Genomic DNA, 16,127 nt, shown 5'->3' with positions numbered 1-16,127 from the left:
ATATCAGATGTAACAGTTCCTTGTAATTGTAAACTAAATGAAACTGCTTCGAAGTTGCAACTGAGACAGCCAAGGATGCCAGGTTATGTTTGTGTTAGAACCAAAAATCAATCCGCAAAAAAAAGTCCCGACATTTTTTAACACTCTGTTCCATCAATTTGACTGGATGTGCAGTGCACGAGGTGCACATGAGGACGAGTCACCACTGGTCGCAATTTTATTCAATTAGTTTGTATCTTGATTCACACTTCAATTGTTTAGATCTATTTGGCAGCAGTAGGTGGTATATGGAAGACATGATTGAAATTTTTAGAGATCAGGAATTGGATATATTTACGTTTCGTCTTTGACTCATCAGTGCATAGCAGTTCAAATTGAACTGCTTAATGCAAAATTCGGCAGTTCAATTTGAACCGCTAAGCAGAGGTAAAGTTTCTGCCATTTGCAGAAGACTTTTTTCTTTGAATCGAATGCAAAACTCGACAGTTCAATTTGAACTACTATGCACTAATGTGTCAAACACGAAAAAACATATTAAAAACGTATTATATGCCCTAGCACATTGGTCTGACACAAAAACGGCTTATTTCAAGAAATCTGTTGTCCGAACGCGTTGAGATAAACCTAAATGGTTGAAACTTAGATGCCGTATGGGTCGAAGCTGAAGCACACTGACCGGTGTTATCAGAAATCTCGCTATCACTTGTGAAGAAAAATAAATTTACTATACCTAAGTTTTTTTTATATATGGTCGCAAAACTAAGAAAACAATTTTTTTGCGCCAGATTTCTCAAAAATTTATGAAACGTATTTTTTTTTGTTTTTGTTTTTAAATACCGTCTCTGGGATTTTAAGATTTTCGGAATCGTGAAAAAAAATGGTTAATGTCAAATGTCAACGTCAAAATCTAATATTATTTTTTTCTTGAAAAAATCGACATTCGGGGCGATGTAAAAAGTGCTTCACCGAAAGTAGCGGTCAAACAATCAAAGGATTATTGTATTGAGTTCTGCTAATTCTTTCGATCAAAGCGGGTGTAGAAAGACAAACGATCGAGTATACGAGTCCGTAATTTTTCTCCACGACAACGTTCGGGCTCATGTTGGCGACTCCGGTAAAACACTGTTTCAATTATTGTGGATTAGTGCCATCTAACTACCACCCTTTCCGATCAAAGAAGAACAGAACGCATTTTATTGTAGTGTAAATAAAGAGTAAATTCTATTTGTAACCACACAATTTTTTAGACCGCGTTGCCACTCTTAATATATTAAATAAAAAAATAGTATCAACTATTGAAAGTGAGCTATTACTAGGAGAGAACAAAATATTCAGTTCTCGTATGTTTAAACTGTGGTTATCCAACTGTCGAGAATAAGTTTTCTAAATTACAATCTACACTGAACCATATAAAAAGGAATAACTTCGCAAATTCTCTTCAAATACCGCATCACTAAGAATTTTTTTTTGTCGTCTATTGTCTTAAAAACATTTTATGTTATTATATGTAAAAATCGAATTTCTTAAGGCCTATTTCGCGAATTATTTTAACATTCAGTTCAAATTTGACATTGTGCAGATTTTTTTTTATCGAAAACTGCAATTGGGCCCCATTCCAAAGTTTGATGGATAGAAAGTTATTTGATCTCGCGATTTATTTTGCACTGGGTTTATTTGTTACGGCTGTATGCTTCGAACCCATTTCATTATAAATTATCTATGAGAAACCGGATGTCAAATTACTACTGGGTTATGTCCTCTATAATCCGAAACCAAAAGCCATGATCTGTTGTTGATTTGTTCTGTGCGTAATATCTTCAATAAAAGATAAATATATTAATTTGTCTTTTCGTGATATGGCACTTTCAATGAACTGAAACCTGTATTTTTGATATACAGGGTTGTGCAAAGGAACCCGACACATTTTATTCTCCGGTTACACTAGAACCAAAAGAGGGAGGGAGAAACCGAACACGGAAGAAGGAAAGTTTATTTTCGTCTAGTAATTTTCCATCATGGAACACTGGAATGTCGCTCACCGCGTTTTTATTCATAACTCGTTATATAAGAATCAGTTGTACGTGACAACTATTCGTAAGTTTAAAAAAAACATTTTAAATTCAAGCCAGACAGAAGCCTTCGAGTGAAGCTGTGGGTGAAAAAACTTAATAAAAACAGGTTCTGTGAACAAAATAAAACCTCCGGGACACGTCCCTACTGTCCGGACACCAGAGAATGTTGAACGCGTATATGTCAAATGATGTTTTTTTTTGTATCTTCTAACCTTCCGGGCTACGCCGTCCGGTATTCGGTTTTTGTTTTCCGAGTGCTCAAAGTTTTCAGTGAGAGAATCGATTTCGCGAAGTCGAATGAAGAAAGCAGCGATTTAAAAGAAATATTTTCAAAAAGAAGTTTATGTTTCGCTTATGTCTTTTTCTCCAATACAACATCGTATTTATACCTGCCAATATAGCAAACACTATCGCGACTGAATTTTTTTTCGGTAGTAGTGTGCCATCTAGTGGCTAGTAGTCATTACGGTGTTAACGTTTTTTCGGTGACAGAGCGCCATATAGCTGTAAATTGCAGAAACCAATTCAACCATTTATGAAAACAACGTTTTATTTCTCTAATTCAACTAAAAGAATAGCCATTTCTACAAATATTTTATTATTATTAAGGGAACTAGAATTAAAAAATCTAAACTAGCAAAAGAAAGATTTTTTTAGTTGTCTAATAAAATAACTAACTAAAATCAGAAAATCAACTAATTTGTTCGCCAAAATGCTGATTTCGGTCCTTTCGTGTGTGTTTATGTATGTATGTAACATTTTTTTGCACTCACTTTTCTCGGAAATGGCTGAAACCGATTTCCATGAACTTAGATTTAAAGGAAAGATACAATCGTCCCATACAAAGTTCCTCAATTTTATTAGAATCCGACTACCGGTTCCGGAACTACAGGGTAATATAAGCAAAAATAATGAAAATAAGTGCACTTTTCTTAGAGACGGCTAAACCGAGTCTCAAAAATTCAGTTCAAATTAAAAGTACCGTTGTCCTATACAAAGTTCCTGAATTACAAGGTGATCAGTGAAAAAATTCTTATTCAAAATTACTTTTTCACTTTTCTCAGAGATGGCGTGATTTCAACAAACTTAGTAAAACTCAAATGGAAGGTCTCATGGTTCCACACAAAACTTCCAAATTTCATCCGGATCCGACTAAACAAAACACGTAAAAAAAATCTAAACTGGCCTCGAAACTATTTCAATCGGTAGCCATTATCAATACACAACCAAACAAACCGATTCCGGCTATGCTGGTCCTCGGTTGCCGATTCCGGAAGCACCGGAAATAAAACGTAAAATAATTTTTAAACTTGCCTCAAAACTGTTCCAATCGGTAGTCATTGTCAGTAAACGGCCAAACATTAAGTTGGCTTTCCTTGTTCCCGGTTTTCGATTAACGACCGGAGATTGTAGCCATAGATTCGAAAATGGATCCCAGTCACTTTTATCGAACCAACTTCGATTATACCGGTTCCCGGATTCCGGTTTCGGAAGTACCTGCAATAGTTAAACTCAACGTCTCCTACAAGTCAGTTGTCGTTCGCTCGAGACCCGACCTAAAAAGATCGATCGAACTAACGGCAGGATACTAAATTCGACCAAAATAGCGTACATGCCTTCTGCTCAAAAACAACCCGGTTTCGGAGCGATACATATATGCCAACGTTTATTCTAATTTTTCATACATTTTTCGTAGGCATATGAAGGTTTGGCGTTTAGCTTCTTCAGCGAATTCTCTTTTACCAATTCAGTCGGCTCAAAACATTTACTACGAACAGACAATTTGAGTTTCAGGGACAGGAAAAGGAAGACAAGAAATAGTTTTGGTTTGAAATATTTTTTTCCCTTGAATGTGCCCAATTTGCAATGTATGATCGGTTGGTAGGGAACCACATCACCTATCTTAGGACAAAATTTTATCTAAACCAATAGTGGTTTTGTTTTGTGAATCGATTTTAAATTTTTAAAATCAATTTTTTTCAGTGTAGGATTTTTTTCAGTATTTGACTGTTTTGTGAAAATCACTAGTAAAGAGTTTTAAGAGCTTACTGATTTGAAATTTAAATAAAACATATCAAATTATGAAATCGCCAAACTTTTTATGCGGTAGACAATTTCTTGGCATTTAACATTTAAATATGATTTCGGGAATATTACCATCGGGGGTCGCTGCTATTTTTCACAAAAATCATTATGGAGGTCCAATTTTCGATCACTTTTTCAAGTATTTGAGGGCTTATTTCTGTATTGGATATTGGTTTCCAAAGCATCAATCGTTGCTGGTTGAAATGTTCTTCCAATAAGTCGATTGTTTCTGCCGCATAATGACAAGTGGCACCATTCTGTTGAAACCACATTTCATTCACATCCATATCTTGAAGATTTGGAAACAAAAATTCATTGATCATGGTTCTGTATCGATTTCCATTCACGGTAACGCGTCGTCCTTCCTTTTTTTATATCATTAATTTAACTCTGGCGTTAACCTTTTTGGTCGTTCAGGTCCTGCCTCCACATTTTGAAAAATTCTTGTGATTTTACATCCTATAACATGCACATAAGTGGAGCGTCATATTTCACACAAATTTATATGCAAGAATATGTACAATTGTGTGATATAAAAGTTACATATGGCTCGAAATTAAATGAAATAAAAAACAAAACATTGACAGCAACAGCGCGACTTGAACCGAGAAACATTAGATCACAAAGCACCCCAGTTAATCGACTGAGCCACAGAAGCACATATTTTCTTAATGAGTAGGGTAACAGAGGTATTTTGGCCACTTCATATATTTTGGCCCACCTAACAAACTTGATCGATTTTATCGGATTTAATTTATGTGAAGTAACTCATGTTACATAAATTTGAAGGTAAACACATTAAATTACCTATTGCGGAAGGGTTTTTCAAAGATATTACAACATTTGGTGGATATTTATTCAAAGTGGGCCAAAATAAAATCAATCCTAAAGTGGACCAAAATACCTCTGTTACCCTAATTGATACATATAAATCCAAACACTGGCGCTAGGTAGCCGAGTGCAAATTACACTCGAAGCCTGTAAAATTCTGCATGAATGGAATATTGCATCGTTTGACAAATTAGTTAGTTTTGAATTGTATCGTTTGTAGAATTATGTCACCTGTAAAATTCATAATTTCTTTTAGTGTCATTTTTAAAACATAAGGTCCAATGATTCCCCCAGCCCATAGACCGCACCAAACAGTACATTTATCGGGATGCATCGGTAATTCTTGAACAACGTGTGTTCCAAATATGGCAATTTTGATTGTTCGTTCAACTAAAAATGTACCTTATTACTAAAAAGAATTTGACGGTAAATACTATGATCGTGTGGCTTTGATTTTGCCCGTAGCAACTCTGATAATGATCTAGTTGTAATTGGGGAATACTAAGCAAGTATTCACTCATCGTCAAATGGAAACCGGCGTTTTGAGGTTAAAGGATAAAATCCTTCTATTCAAATCTGACGAAAGTTTATGCTCTAACCAATCATCCCAGTGTTAGGCTGAACTTGATGTTTCCAACTTGCAAATATTGCTGCTTCTATTAAAGCTAAAAAAAACATAGCAAATAAAAAAGTAAAAGAAAAGTTTAAAAAATATTTTAAATATGATCATGTAATATAACTCAGATATATGTTGAGCAAAATTCGAAACGTTTGACAAACGTAGACTTTTGAAAAGTCGCATGTATCTACGTGTTCTATAAACAATACCTTTCAGCTGGCCCGATGTAGTGTCAATCAATCCTGAGCCGCTACTATTGTTCTATAATCCGTTGTTTATTCTCTCGGGTGAGGTTAATTTGTGTACATAATGACAAACGAGTCACAATAGGATTAGTATGATTTGTAAGAATGATAAATTGTAGGATAAAAGGTGAAGTGAAATACCACGAAGGCAATATAAAAAGTAGGTTGTAGGAAACCGTAAACTTGTTCCCCTATTCGAAGTTCTAGTCAGCTTCACCCCTCAACAGTTTCGTAGAGTAAAGAGTCTGTTTTCACCATATTTCTAGCGGTAATGTACACATTTCAGTCAATTATTTTCGGCCGTAGCTGCTTGAATTTGGTTTGAGTACTAGCCTGAATGACAGATAAAAATAATAAAAGGTCCACGTACCTTAACTGGTAATTTTTGAACTTGCATTGCAGTGTCACTGTCACCCGTTAGCTAATATTTGTGCGAGAATAAACACACCCATAAGATACCGGCGCAGAAGGGGAAGTTTTTCCATCCTTGCTAACGATCCACAACGAAAGGATTTAATGAGATTAGTGAATGAATGGATGCTCATGCCGGGTGCGACTGCATAGGGACTGATTCTTTGAAACCACCAAGAAAGGCGTCATGGAAAATATTTTTCTTCCTTCGGGGCTTTATTCGACCCTGGAGAAGAGTAATAATTATAGCACCCCTGCTTTTCCCAGGAAAATTATCACGTTGAAGCAGCTACTTCCGTTCTGAGCTGTGGCGTGTTTGTTGATTTGCTTCGCAAATGACGATAGTGTTTTTTTTTTGTTTACTTTATGGATGGATATGCAAGGTAATTTTTTTTAGTGTATGTTTAAGATCTTGAAGGGAGCTTCGGAATACATTTTGTGCATTATTTCAATTCTCTTCAATTTCTAAACTAGATATAAATGTGAAAAATCATCGTCAATGGGAAATGTAATTCCTAATGACTAATGTGCTTGGTGTTACCAATGTGGGTTTCCACAGGAACAAATTGCTTGCCAAATCATGAGTTTCATGGTTATTTCAAAAGCTACCAGTCATAATCTGTTAATTTTGATATTATTAAAACCATTTTTTGGCACGTTCCCTTTTCCCTTCATGGTTATCAGACATATGTATATCGATGGTTTATATATTAGGTTTTTACCGTTTTCTTTTTTTTTTTTGTTGTTGTGCCGGACAACAACCCTGCTAAATTGGTGTTCGCTACAGATCCGGTTGGAACAAAAAGGCGAGGAGCGCAGTGGGCAACACGACCTACTTGTGGTGTATAATTGTTGATTATGTGTTATCTTAAATGTGATGTAGTGCAAATAAATGTATGTATTTTTGTGTGGAAATGTTCGAGTTTAACGCTCACAATAATCTGTAACACCGGAACTTGAAATTGAATCTGTAATATTAACAAACAAAAGCGTAAGTTGAAAGAACTTATTTTTAAGTTAATATCTAAGCATGTATTTCAACTAACAAGTTCAAAGCACTATGAATATTACCTATATCTAAAGTTAGTTCATTTTGAACTGCTTTTGCGAGTTAAATTTATTATGAAATTGTTTGTCGAGAAATTTAAAAAAAAAACGCTCAAGTAAAATATTTATCATTTTTATTCAAGTATTTATTGAAACAAACTAATCCACTGAGAAAATGAAATATACTCGTTTTGTAGTTTCAAGCAGCAATGTTTGAAATATTAAACCAATATTTCACCAAAATTAATATTCCTTTTGTCACAATTCCAATAAAAAAAATCACTGCATTTTGTTTCTCTGAGTGTTTCTTTTGATTTGGCTAACATTTTGTATACGCATTTTTTATTACCAAAAAGGAAAATTCTCGGTTAATTTTCCAAAAGACCGTAAGAGCAAGTGACAGTTTCTCTTTGTTTACTTTCTCTTTCGATTATCAAGACGTGATTATAAAATTTTCCTTAGACTTTACAATTCTTACGTTTGTTGGGTAAATCAACCGAGAATTTTCATTATCAGTCAACAATTTCGACACCAGTTTCACTTTTTAGAAGGACCAAAGAAAAAATTCCATAGTAATTTTCGCAAACACTCCGGAGATCCATAGTGTTATGTACACAGTTCGAAAAAATGACTTGAACCGAATAACATTAGATCATAAAGCACGACAGTTAATCAACTGAGCTACAGAAGCACATATCTGCTTGATGAATATTTGAGACATATAAATCTATACAGCGGCACTTGGCAGCCAAGTGCCTGTAAAATTATGTACCAATAGAATATTGCATCATTTGACAAGTTAAGTTGTTATGAATTGTGTCGTTTGTAGAATCATGTCAGCTGTAAAATTCATTTTTTCGGTGTACCATTTGACATGAACTCAGCGAGGTATATCTCGCCAATGATAACGCAAATAAAGGGATAATTTATTGCTAATTAGTTTCGGTAATTTTGGTACTCGATTTCTTTTAATTTTTTGAGTACTTCGCTAAGTTTATATGAAGTTAACGAAACACCACTCCCAAATAAGCTTATAAACAAATCAAACACCCGGTGGATAGTTTGTTGCTATTAAGTTGCTAATTAGTTACAATAATTTTGAATTTGCTGCTCAATTTATTTTCTATTGTTTTAGAGTTACTCGCTAAGTTCATATGAAGTTAACGAAACACTCCTTCTAAATAAGCTTGAAAACAAACCGAAACCCATTAGATAGTTTCTGGCTAGTTAGTTAGAAGGGGTACTTCGTTAGCTTGATATAAACTTAGCAATGTATTCGTGAAAATAAAATAAAAAAAACTACCGCCAATAATTAGCAACCTTAGACTCGTTAAAAGCTACTGTTGAACCATTGATCAAGTTCTAATGGCGTTTTCGTTTTTAATTTGCACTACACCGGTGCAGTGCTACACTGAGGCATGAATAAACGAACAAAAATGACGAAAACATAAACAGTAACCATTGACTACAATAAACGATTCCATTGCGCAGGGCTACACCAAACTTTTGATGAGTGCTACACCAGTGGTATCGGTGCAGAAAAAGTGTAGCACTGGTGTAGTGCAATTGGTAAAAACGAACGGTTTCAGTGCAGCTTTCGCTACACCAGTGTAGTGCAATTTAAAAACGAAAACGACATAAGATCAAATGACTGTTAGTGTACGAAATAGAACAAAGCATGCATCGTTTTCGTTTTTCGTCTTCCACCGTACCACCACGTACCGGTGTTATATTGTCATTTTATATGGCGGTTTGAAAATATTGACACTCAATTTAAAGCAAAATTTGTGAAAATCGGTTCAAGCTTCGCTGAGAAATCAAAGTGAATTCTATTTCTGGAGTTTTTCTTCGCCACTTTCGGTGTTTCCGGACCAGGAAAAGGGGGGACCAGTAGTGCCGAATTAAGTTTTTATGCCCACAAACTAACAAGTTTGGCAAACTAGAAGAATTTATTAGAATGTTTTATGGAACTTCTACCTGTTTTTGACCATCGTTCGTGAAAAAACACTCATGAAATTGGTAATTTTCCACATATCACGCTCTAGCTCCGCAAGTCGGAAATCGGATCCGGATAAAATGTGCTAGAAATTTTTAGGAAACTAAAGAACCTTTCATTTGAATATGAAAATCGGTTAAGCCGTTTCCGAGAAAATTGAGAAGTCGGATCGAAATAAAATTCAATAACATTCCATGGGACCATCAGACCTTTCATTCGAATCTTACTTTGTGAAAATGATCTCCGAGAAAAGTGAGTGCATATTTTTGTTACATACACACACACTCAGACATTTGCTCAGTTCGTCGAACTGAGTCGAATGGTATATGACATGATATCTACACGATAAAATAACAACAAAATATAAAATTCTGTCATTATAACAGTTCGGCTGAAAAGTTCGTATCGTTTAATAGAAACACACATTTTTTTGCCAAAATTCGTTTTTATTATTCAACATAATTGCCATCAGAGGCGATACAGCGATTATAGCGATCTTCCAACTTTTCGATACCATTTTTGTAGTACGATTTGTCCTTTGCCTCAAAATAGGCCTCAGTTTCAGCGATTACCTCTTCATTGCTTCTAAATTTTTTACCAGCGAGCATTCTCTTGAGGTCTGAGAACAGGAAAAAGTCACTGGGGGCCCAATTCGTTCAATATCAGCATGGTTTTCATCGACTTGTGGCACGGTGCATTGTCTTGATGAAACAAAACTTTTTTCTTATTCAAATGAGGCCGTTTTTTTTTTTGAAATTTCGTCCTTCAAACGCTCTAATAACACTATATAATAGTCACTGTTGATGGTTTTTCCCTTTTCAAGGTAGTCGATGAAAATTATACCATGCGAATCCAAAATACAGACGCCATAACCTTACCGGCCGATTGTTGAGTCTTTCCACGCTTTGGGTTCAGTTCATCTCGTGCAGTCCACTCAGCTGACTGTCGATCGGACTCCGGAGTGAAGTGATGGAGCCATGTTTCGTCCATTGTTATATATCGACGAAAAAAATCTGTTTTATTTCGATATAACAGCTCCAAACACTGCTCAGAATCATCAATTCGTTGTTGTTTTGATCGATTGTGCGCTCACGCGGCACCCATTTTGCACAAAGCTTTCTCATATCCAAATATTCGTGAATAATATGTCCAACACGTTCCTTTGATATCTTTAGGGTGTCAGCTATCTCGATCAACTTCACTTTACGGTCATTGAAAATCATTTTGTGGATTTTTTTCACGTTTTCATCGGTAACAGCCTCTTTTGGACGTCCACTGCGTTCATCGTCTTCGGTGCTCATATGACCAGTACGAAATTTTGCAAACCAATTACGAATTGTTGCTTCGCCCGGTGCAGAGTCTGGATAACACTCATCAAGCCATTTTTTGGTATCGGCGGCACTTTTTTTCATCAAAAAGTAGTGTTTCATCAACACACGAAATTCCTTTTTTTCCATTTTTTTTTTCACAATAACAAAAGTAGCTTCACTCAAAATGCAATATCTCACAAACTAATAATCAGACAGCTGTCAAATTTATACACGTATCTTTTGAAGGTTGGTACTAACTGAAAATGGTATGGATTTAATTCTAGTAGCGCCCTCTCATAGAAACGATACGAACTTTTCAGCCGATCTGTTAATATCAAACCAAGACCAAAAAATTGTTTGAAGATGAATTTTTAAGTTATTTAATATCCTATCATTCAGAACAGAATACTATTATAAGTAACTCTTTACTGATTCTGATGCAGTTTATTCAATAGTATATAGGTTAAAGCCAGATTAAAGGTACAAATAAACGATATAAATGAAAAAAACAAAAATATTTTATTTGAAGATAGAACTACTAGATCAATTGAACTTAATAGAATTGCAATAACTCATCAATAACGGAATAAGACATAACTAATTTTGATGCTAAACAAATATTGTACCTTTTCATCATAAACATACGGGGTGGCATAAGATAGGAATGTCGAAGTTCAGTTCGGGATGTGACAAAAAAAGTGGGCACTTCGAAGTCGTGCTAAAGAACGTTTGAATCTTCGAACCTATAAGAAGCAGAAACAACCAAAACGTAGTCGGAAATAAGAAGCATCGATCAGGCCAAGGGTTCGAAAGCTGTACAATACGATTCTTGCTGGAAATTTGAATTACATAATCATGGACGACGAAACCTACGTGAAACTCGATTACAAATCCTTGCCGGGCCCACAATATTATACGATGCGAGAAGGGCAAGTGTAAACCAGTCCGAGATATCGATTGAAGTCGAAAAATTTGGTAAGAAAGCTATGGTCTGGCAAGCAATTTGTAGCTGCGGTAAAATTTCGAAACCCTTCATCACCACTGCTTCAATGAATAGCGAAATATACATCAAGGAATGTTCACAAAAACGACTTCTACCCATGATTCGAAGCCACAAGGATCCTGTTGTTTTCTGGCCAGAACTTGCTTCTTGCCACTACTCGAAAACAACGGTAGAATAGTATACTACCAAAAATGTCACTTGTCGTCCCAAAAGACATGAATCCACCAAATTACCCACAACTTGAGGAATTTTGGGCATTAACGAAGGCACATCTTAGGAAACATGTCTCGGCAGCCGAAACCATTCAACAGTTCGAAAAAGATTGGAAAAAAGTGTCAAAACTTGTCGCCAAGAAGTCTGTACGGAATTTAAAGAGGAACGTTCGCAAGAAGGTGCGCCAGCTAGTCTACAATCGCTAAATAGCAAATGTTGAAAATAATATTATATTGTTGTAGTCTAATATTATCAGTATATCGAATAAAATTTTAATATCTAACACTTGTGAATTATTTGCAGCGAAATCAAAGTGCGCCCATACTTTCTGGGACAGTCTTAAATCGTACAAGCTAAAAAATTGGCAACCCTACTAACGGCGCACACTTGTTTTGCTCCGATGGAAAGGTCTTTCATCGGTTTCCGCAGTAGTTTTTTTATCTGATACCCCGAGAGCCGCCGCCGATGTACACAATACGTCATGAACTGTACTTAGCTCACCCCGTTCACCAACACAGTAATTGCAAGCACAATATGGAATGTATGAGAAGTAGAAATAAAATAAAAAATATCGCCCGATATCTCTTCCTCCGTGTGGTGATGCCACACCACAATCACACACACCCGACACATTCCGCTATGTTACACTGCGCGAAAATACCTCCAAACTGAGCCGATCTCCGGCCATCGTGTGTCGAATGCGCGAGACTGGACTGCACTGCATCACAACGGGGTGACGATTCCGCTTGATTTCAGTCTAGTTTGAACGTTTGGACCTGTCTTCCGATTCCGCGGCATATTCCGATCCTTAAAAACATCGGTTTAGTGCATTCGCAAAATAGTAGTAGCAGTAACAGCAGCAGCAGCAGCACTGAGTAAGGGTTTCGAGTTTCATTTTATCATCCGTTGCAAAGTGCCACCTGTCAGTGTGAAAGTGTTATGTGACTCAGCTGTCAACAGTGCTTGCCTATTATTGGCTGGGTTGGTTATCACTTTGCATTGTATTCGTCGCTAGGTTTGAGTACGTTAGTTCTAACTACCAGTAGTTTAATAATCTTTTTAAGATTGCCCCGTAGCACGTCGGTTGTGAAACACGGATAGTATGAAAAGAGTGTCAAAAGCAACAACAAAATTAGTGATTATACGTGTCGTTTCTGGTGATTTTCTGGTGAACCATCGAAAAAGTCATACACGGCCCCGTGCAACAGCAAATTACAGCTCCGTCGAGTGTATTACGAAAGCGTATCGAATCGAAAGTTGGAAATTCGAAACCACACAAAATGGGAGGAAAATTCGACCCACCGACGGTTGCTAGCACGAGAAATAGGAGAAGAAAAAAACACCACCACAACACAAAGCCTAGCAGCTGATGATTCAATCAGAGCGTACGGCTGATTTCGAAATTGGAGCACCAAATTTCGGTAAAATTACGGTGGATCACTAGGCTCGATGAGTTATATGAGTTTGGCATTCGGTAGTTGATCACTTCTGAGGTTCACAAATTCGGCTGTGCGAAAATCATTGTTAGAATTCGAAACCACCGGCACAACCGATTGTGGACCAAGACTCACCGGTCGTCTCGGGACCGTTATTGAGGTCTACTCGGTGATCGCGAAGGTCATCGGAAACCAAAGCCAAACAGAGCCGATTGCTGTAGAAGTAGATTTAATTAACACTTCGGTCTCTACTCTACGCTTTTGTCCGTTGGATCTGAATGTTGTTCCCAAAAAAAACGAGGGGTTCGATGAGTGGAACTTTTAATTTTCCTGAACGTTGATGCTGAATGCAATTCATTCAACTAATTTTTCTTCTATCAAATATCGCACTTGCATCACAATAAGCTCAATTGTTCGGACCCCTCGCTTAAAACGCTGCCTGAAAAACCACGCTCTCCATCCGCTTCATCGCATCATCATCATCCGGACCCGTATAAATACGATTCCTCGGATACCCGTTGCTGACTTTTTTCGTTCTTTCTTTCTTTCTTTCATTTTATCAGCTCCGAGCGACTTTATCCGTGAGGTGGAAACCCCGTTATCAGCATCGGTTCGAGGTGATGCGATGCGATATCCATAGTTCGGCTTAGGTTCGGATCAAGAGCGGTGGTGTGGTGTGTTTAATTTTGCTCGAACGTTCCACGAAATCTTCCTCCTCGAACTAACTCTTCCAGCATCGTAGTAGTGTTTGGGTCGAATTTTCCTGAACCCGTTAGGGATAAAACAACCGGATAAGCTTAACAGATCGTGCCGGGAATTTTTTCCGATCCCCCCCTCCCCTTCGGTGGTACGCACGGTAGTGAAATTTCGTATTTTCAACTTTCGAACAAGGTGTTAGTGGCTTTCTTATTAGCAACAAACACTGAAACGTTGGTGTAGGTGTTCGTTGTGTTCTGCTGCTGCTACTGGATAATTGATATTTATCATTTGTTCACCAAGACGGGTGTTGCCTGGGCTACTGGGTTGTGTGTTATGCCGTCGTGACGTGCCGAGTACAGATCGCAAAGCCAACTAGACGATTGTTCATTGCAGCGAGAAGAAGAAAAAAAACGACAAAACTAAACGATTCTCGGTGTAAGGGCAGCAAACAAATGAAGCGCAAAGTGTAATCAAACCCAATTGAGCGAATATTTTTCTCTGTCGATGTATTGTACGACGCTTTGACGTGTGTATTGTTGTGTTAGGCGCGGCGAGACTCTCGGCTAAGGAACCATCAGGTGTGATTAGCTTGCAACTTTATATGTTTACTTGATTTGTTTGCGGTTCCTCACACCTCGCAATAACCTACTATTTACAACTACATACTATTGTGCGGTGCTGCAGCGAGAATACTGGTGAACTTTATGACGTGGTGTTTTTTCTAGCGCTAGGCGCTGAGAATAACGAGTGTCGACGATTGTCTGGATTTGTTGGAACAACTTTGAACAACTCGACAGCACACCCATACAACGGATTGTGCAACCGATGAAGTCGTCTAAGATATCGGTTTCGGATAAAATCAAGATTTGGAGCTCGAGGGTAAGTGAACGGTATTCGGTACACGGTATTTCAATGTTTCTACTTTGCAAACAAAAGATCGTAACAAAATTGCAAACGCCGTAATGAGCTGCCGTTCGTTTGAAACATTTCAACAACAATAAAAATACTTCAAAAGATGAATAGAATACTTCAAATTTGAATTTTCAATTTATTTTCAAACGCAAAAATTTTACACTCTTAGTTAGAAATTTAATGCCGATAATTTGGCAGAGAGCGGCTCGATATTTCCCTACATTGTATACAACATTTTCAATCTGGTAGATGATGCTACAAGAATTCGCTACCGCTCAATGCATGAACCGTGAGAGAATTTTTCTACATTTCTTCGCTCCACCTCATACTCTGAGTATTTCGCGGTCCTTACCACCGAAAAGGTACCGTTTTGCAATGATCGGCGCTGTATGGAATTTACCAAGAGAGAATCGCAAGTTGACAGTAATCCGTCTTGGCTTGAACACTTTTACAGCAATTCCATGAGAAAAAAGATATACGATCTCTTGATAATTTGTAATATTTGATAAAATCGTTCTTCGTCGAAAAATATCAGACCCGTATTTTTCCTTTTACCATTAGGGTGGGACAAAATATTGATTTCAGCTCCACCAAACTTTTCCTGTTCCTTTTGGGTCCCATAAGCACCATGCCAAATTTTAGCTCGATCGGAGAAACTATATTTTTGCGCCCGAGGTTTGAAGTTTGTATGGGATTTAGTATGGAGAAATTCACTTTTTACAAAAAAATCGGCTGGAGATCAACCTAAAAATCAGTGCATGTGTTATTTTCGTAGGAAATTTAACGAAGTAGAAAACTTTAGAAGACCGCAAAACAATCCGACGTTTGTAGAAAAAGTTATTAAAGGAAAACCGGCACAAGGTCCGAACAGTGGCTCATTCCTTAATACATCTAGCACCACTGCTGCTAGTGGTGGTAATATGAATTTGCTTTCTTTTATTATTCCATAACGATTGATTTGAGTTGTTTGATGTCTTCATAAAAGTTTCTCAGCGCATTATGAAAATTTTCTAAAGTGCCAAGCCAGGTTCCAAAACTCACCGTAAAGACACAAAAACACATGTCTAATTTTTTAATTTGAAGAAATAGGTTTTTGGAATCTTCTACAATGTTTTAGATAAACTCAAATCCAATAACTTCGCCAAATATATAAACTCTCTATTTCTTATAGTTTAGAAGATACGGTACTATTTTATGCAAACAAAAACACAATTTACATGACTTTTTGTGTTTTCAAAGTAAGGTTTG

At 36.9% G+C, this 16,127-nt stretch overlaps 1 protein-coding gene across 8 annotated transcripts in view; it reads left to right on the top strand.

Annotated features, from left to right (window-relative positions):
- The window catches only part of LOC131425756 (active breakpoint cluster region-related protein), a 144,860-nt gene that overhangs the window by 41,946 nt on the left and 86,787 nt on the right, over positions 1-16,127 (top strand). Inside the window, exons 1-2 of one of the 8 annotated variants that reach the window (XM_058587894.1) lie at positions 12,570-12,707; positions 14,513-14,846. The exons of 5 other annotated variants lie outside the window; for them this stretch is intronic. In XM_058587894.1, coding sequence (XP_058443877.1) covers positions 14,793-14,846 — 54 coding nt within the window. In that variant the 5' untranslated portion in view covers positions 12,570-12,707; positions 14,513-14,792. Of the gene's footprint in view, positions 1-12,569; positions 12,708-12,985; positions 14,847-16,127 lie in introns of those variants that run through there. 2 more of the 8 variants (XM_058587893.1, XM_058587892.1) reach the window with 2 other exon arrangements.

This window comes from Malaya genurostris, chromosome 1 (assembly GCF_030247185.1).
Source record: "Malaya genurostris strain Urasoe2022 chromosome 1, Malgen_1.1, whole genome shotgun sequence".
Classification (NCBI taxonomy): domain Eukaryota; kingdom Metazoa; phylum Arthropoda; class Insecta; order Diptera; family Culicidae; genus Malaya; species Malaya genurostris.
This window is presented reverse-complemented; position numbering and strand designations above follow the sequence as displayed.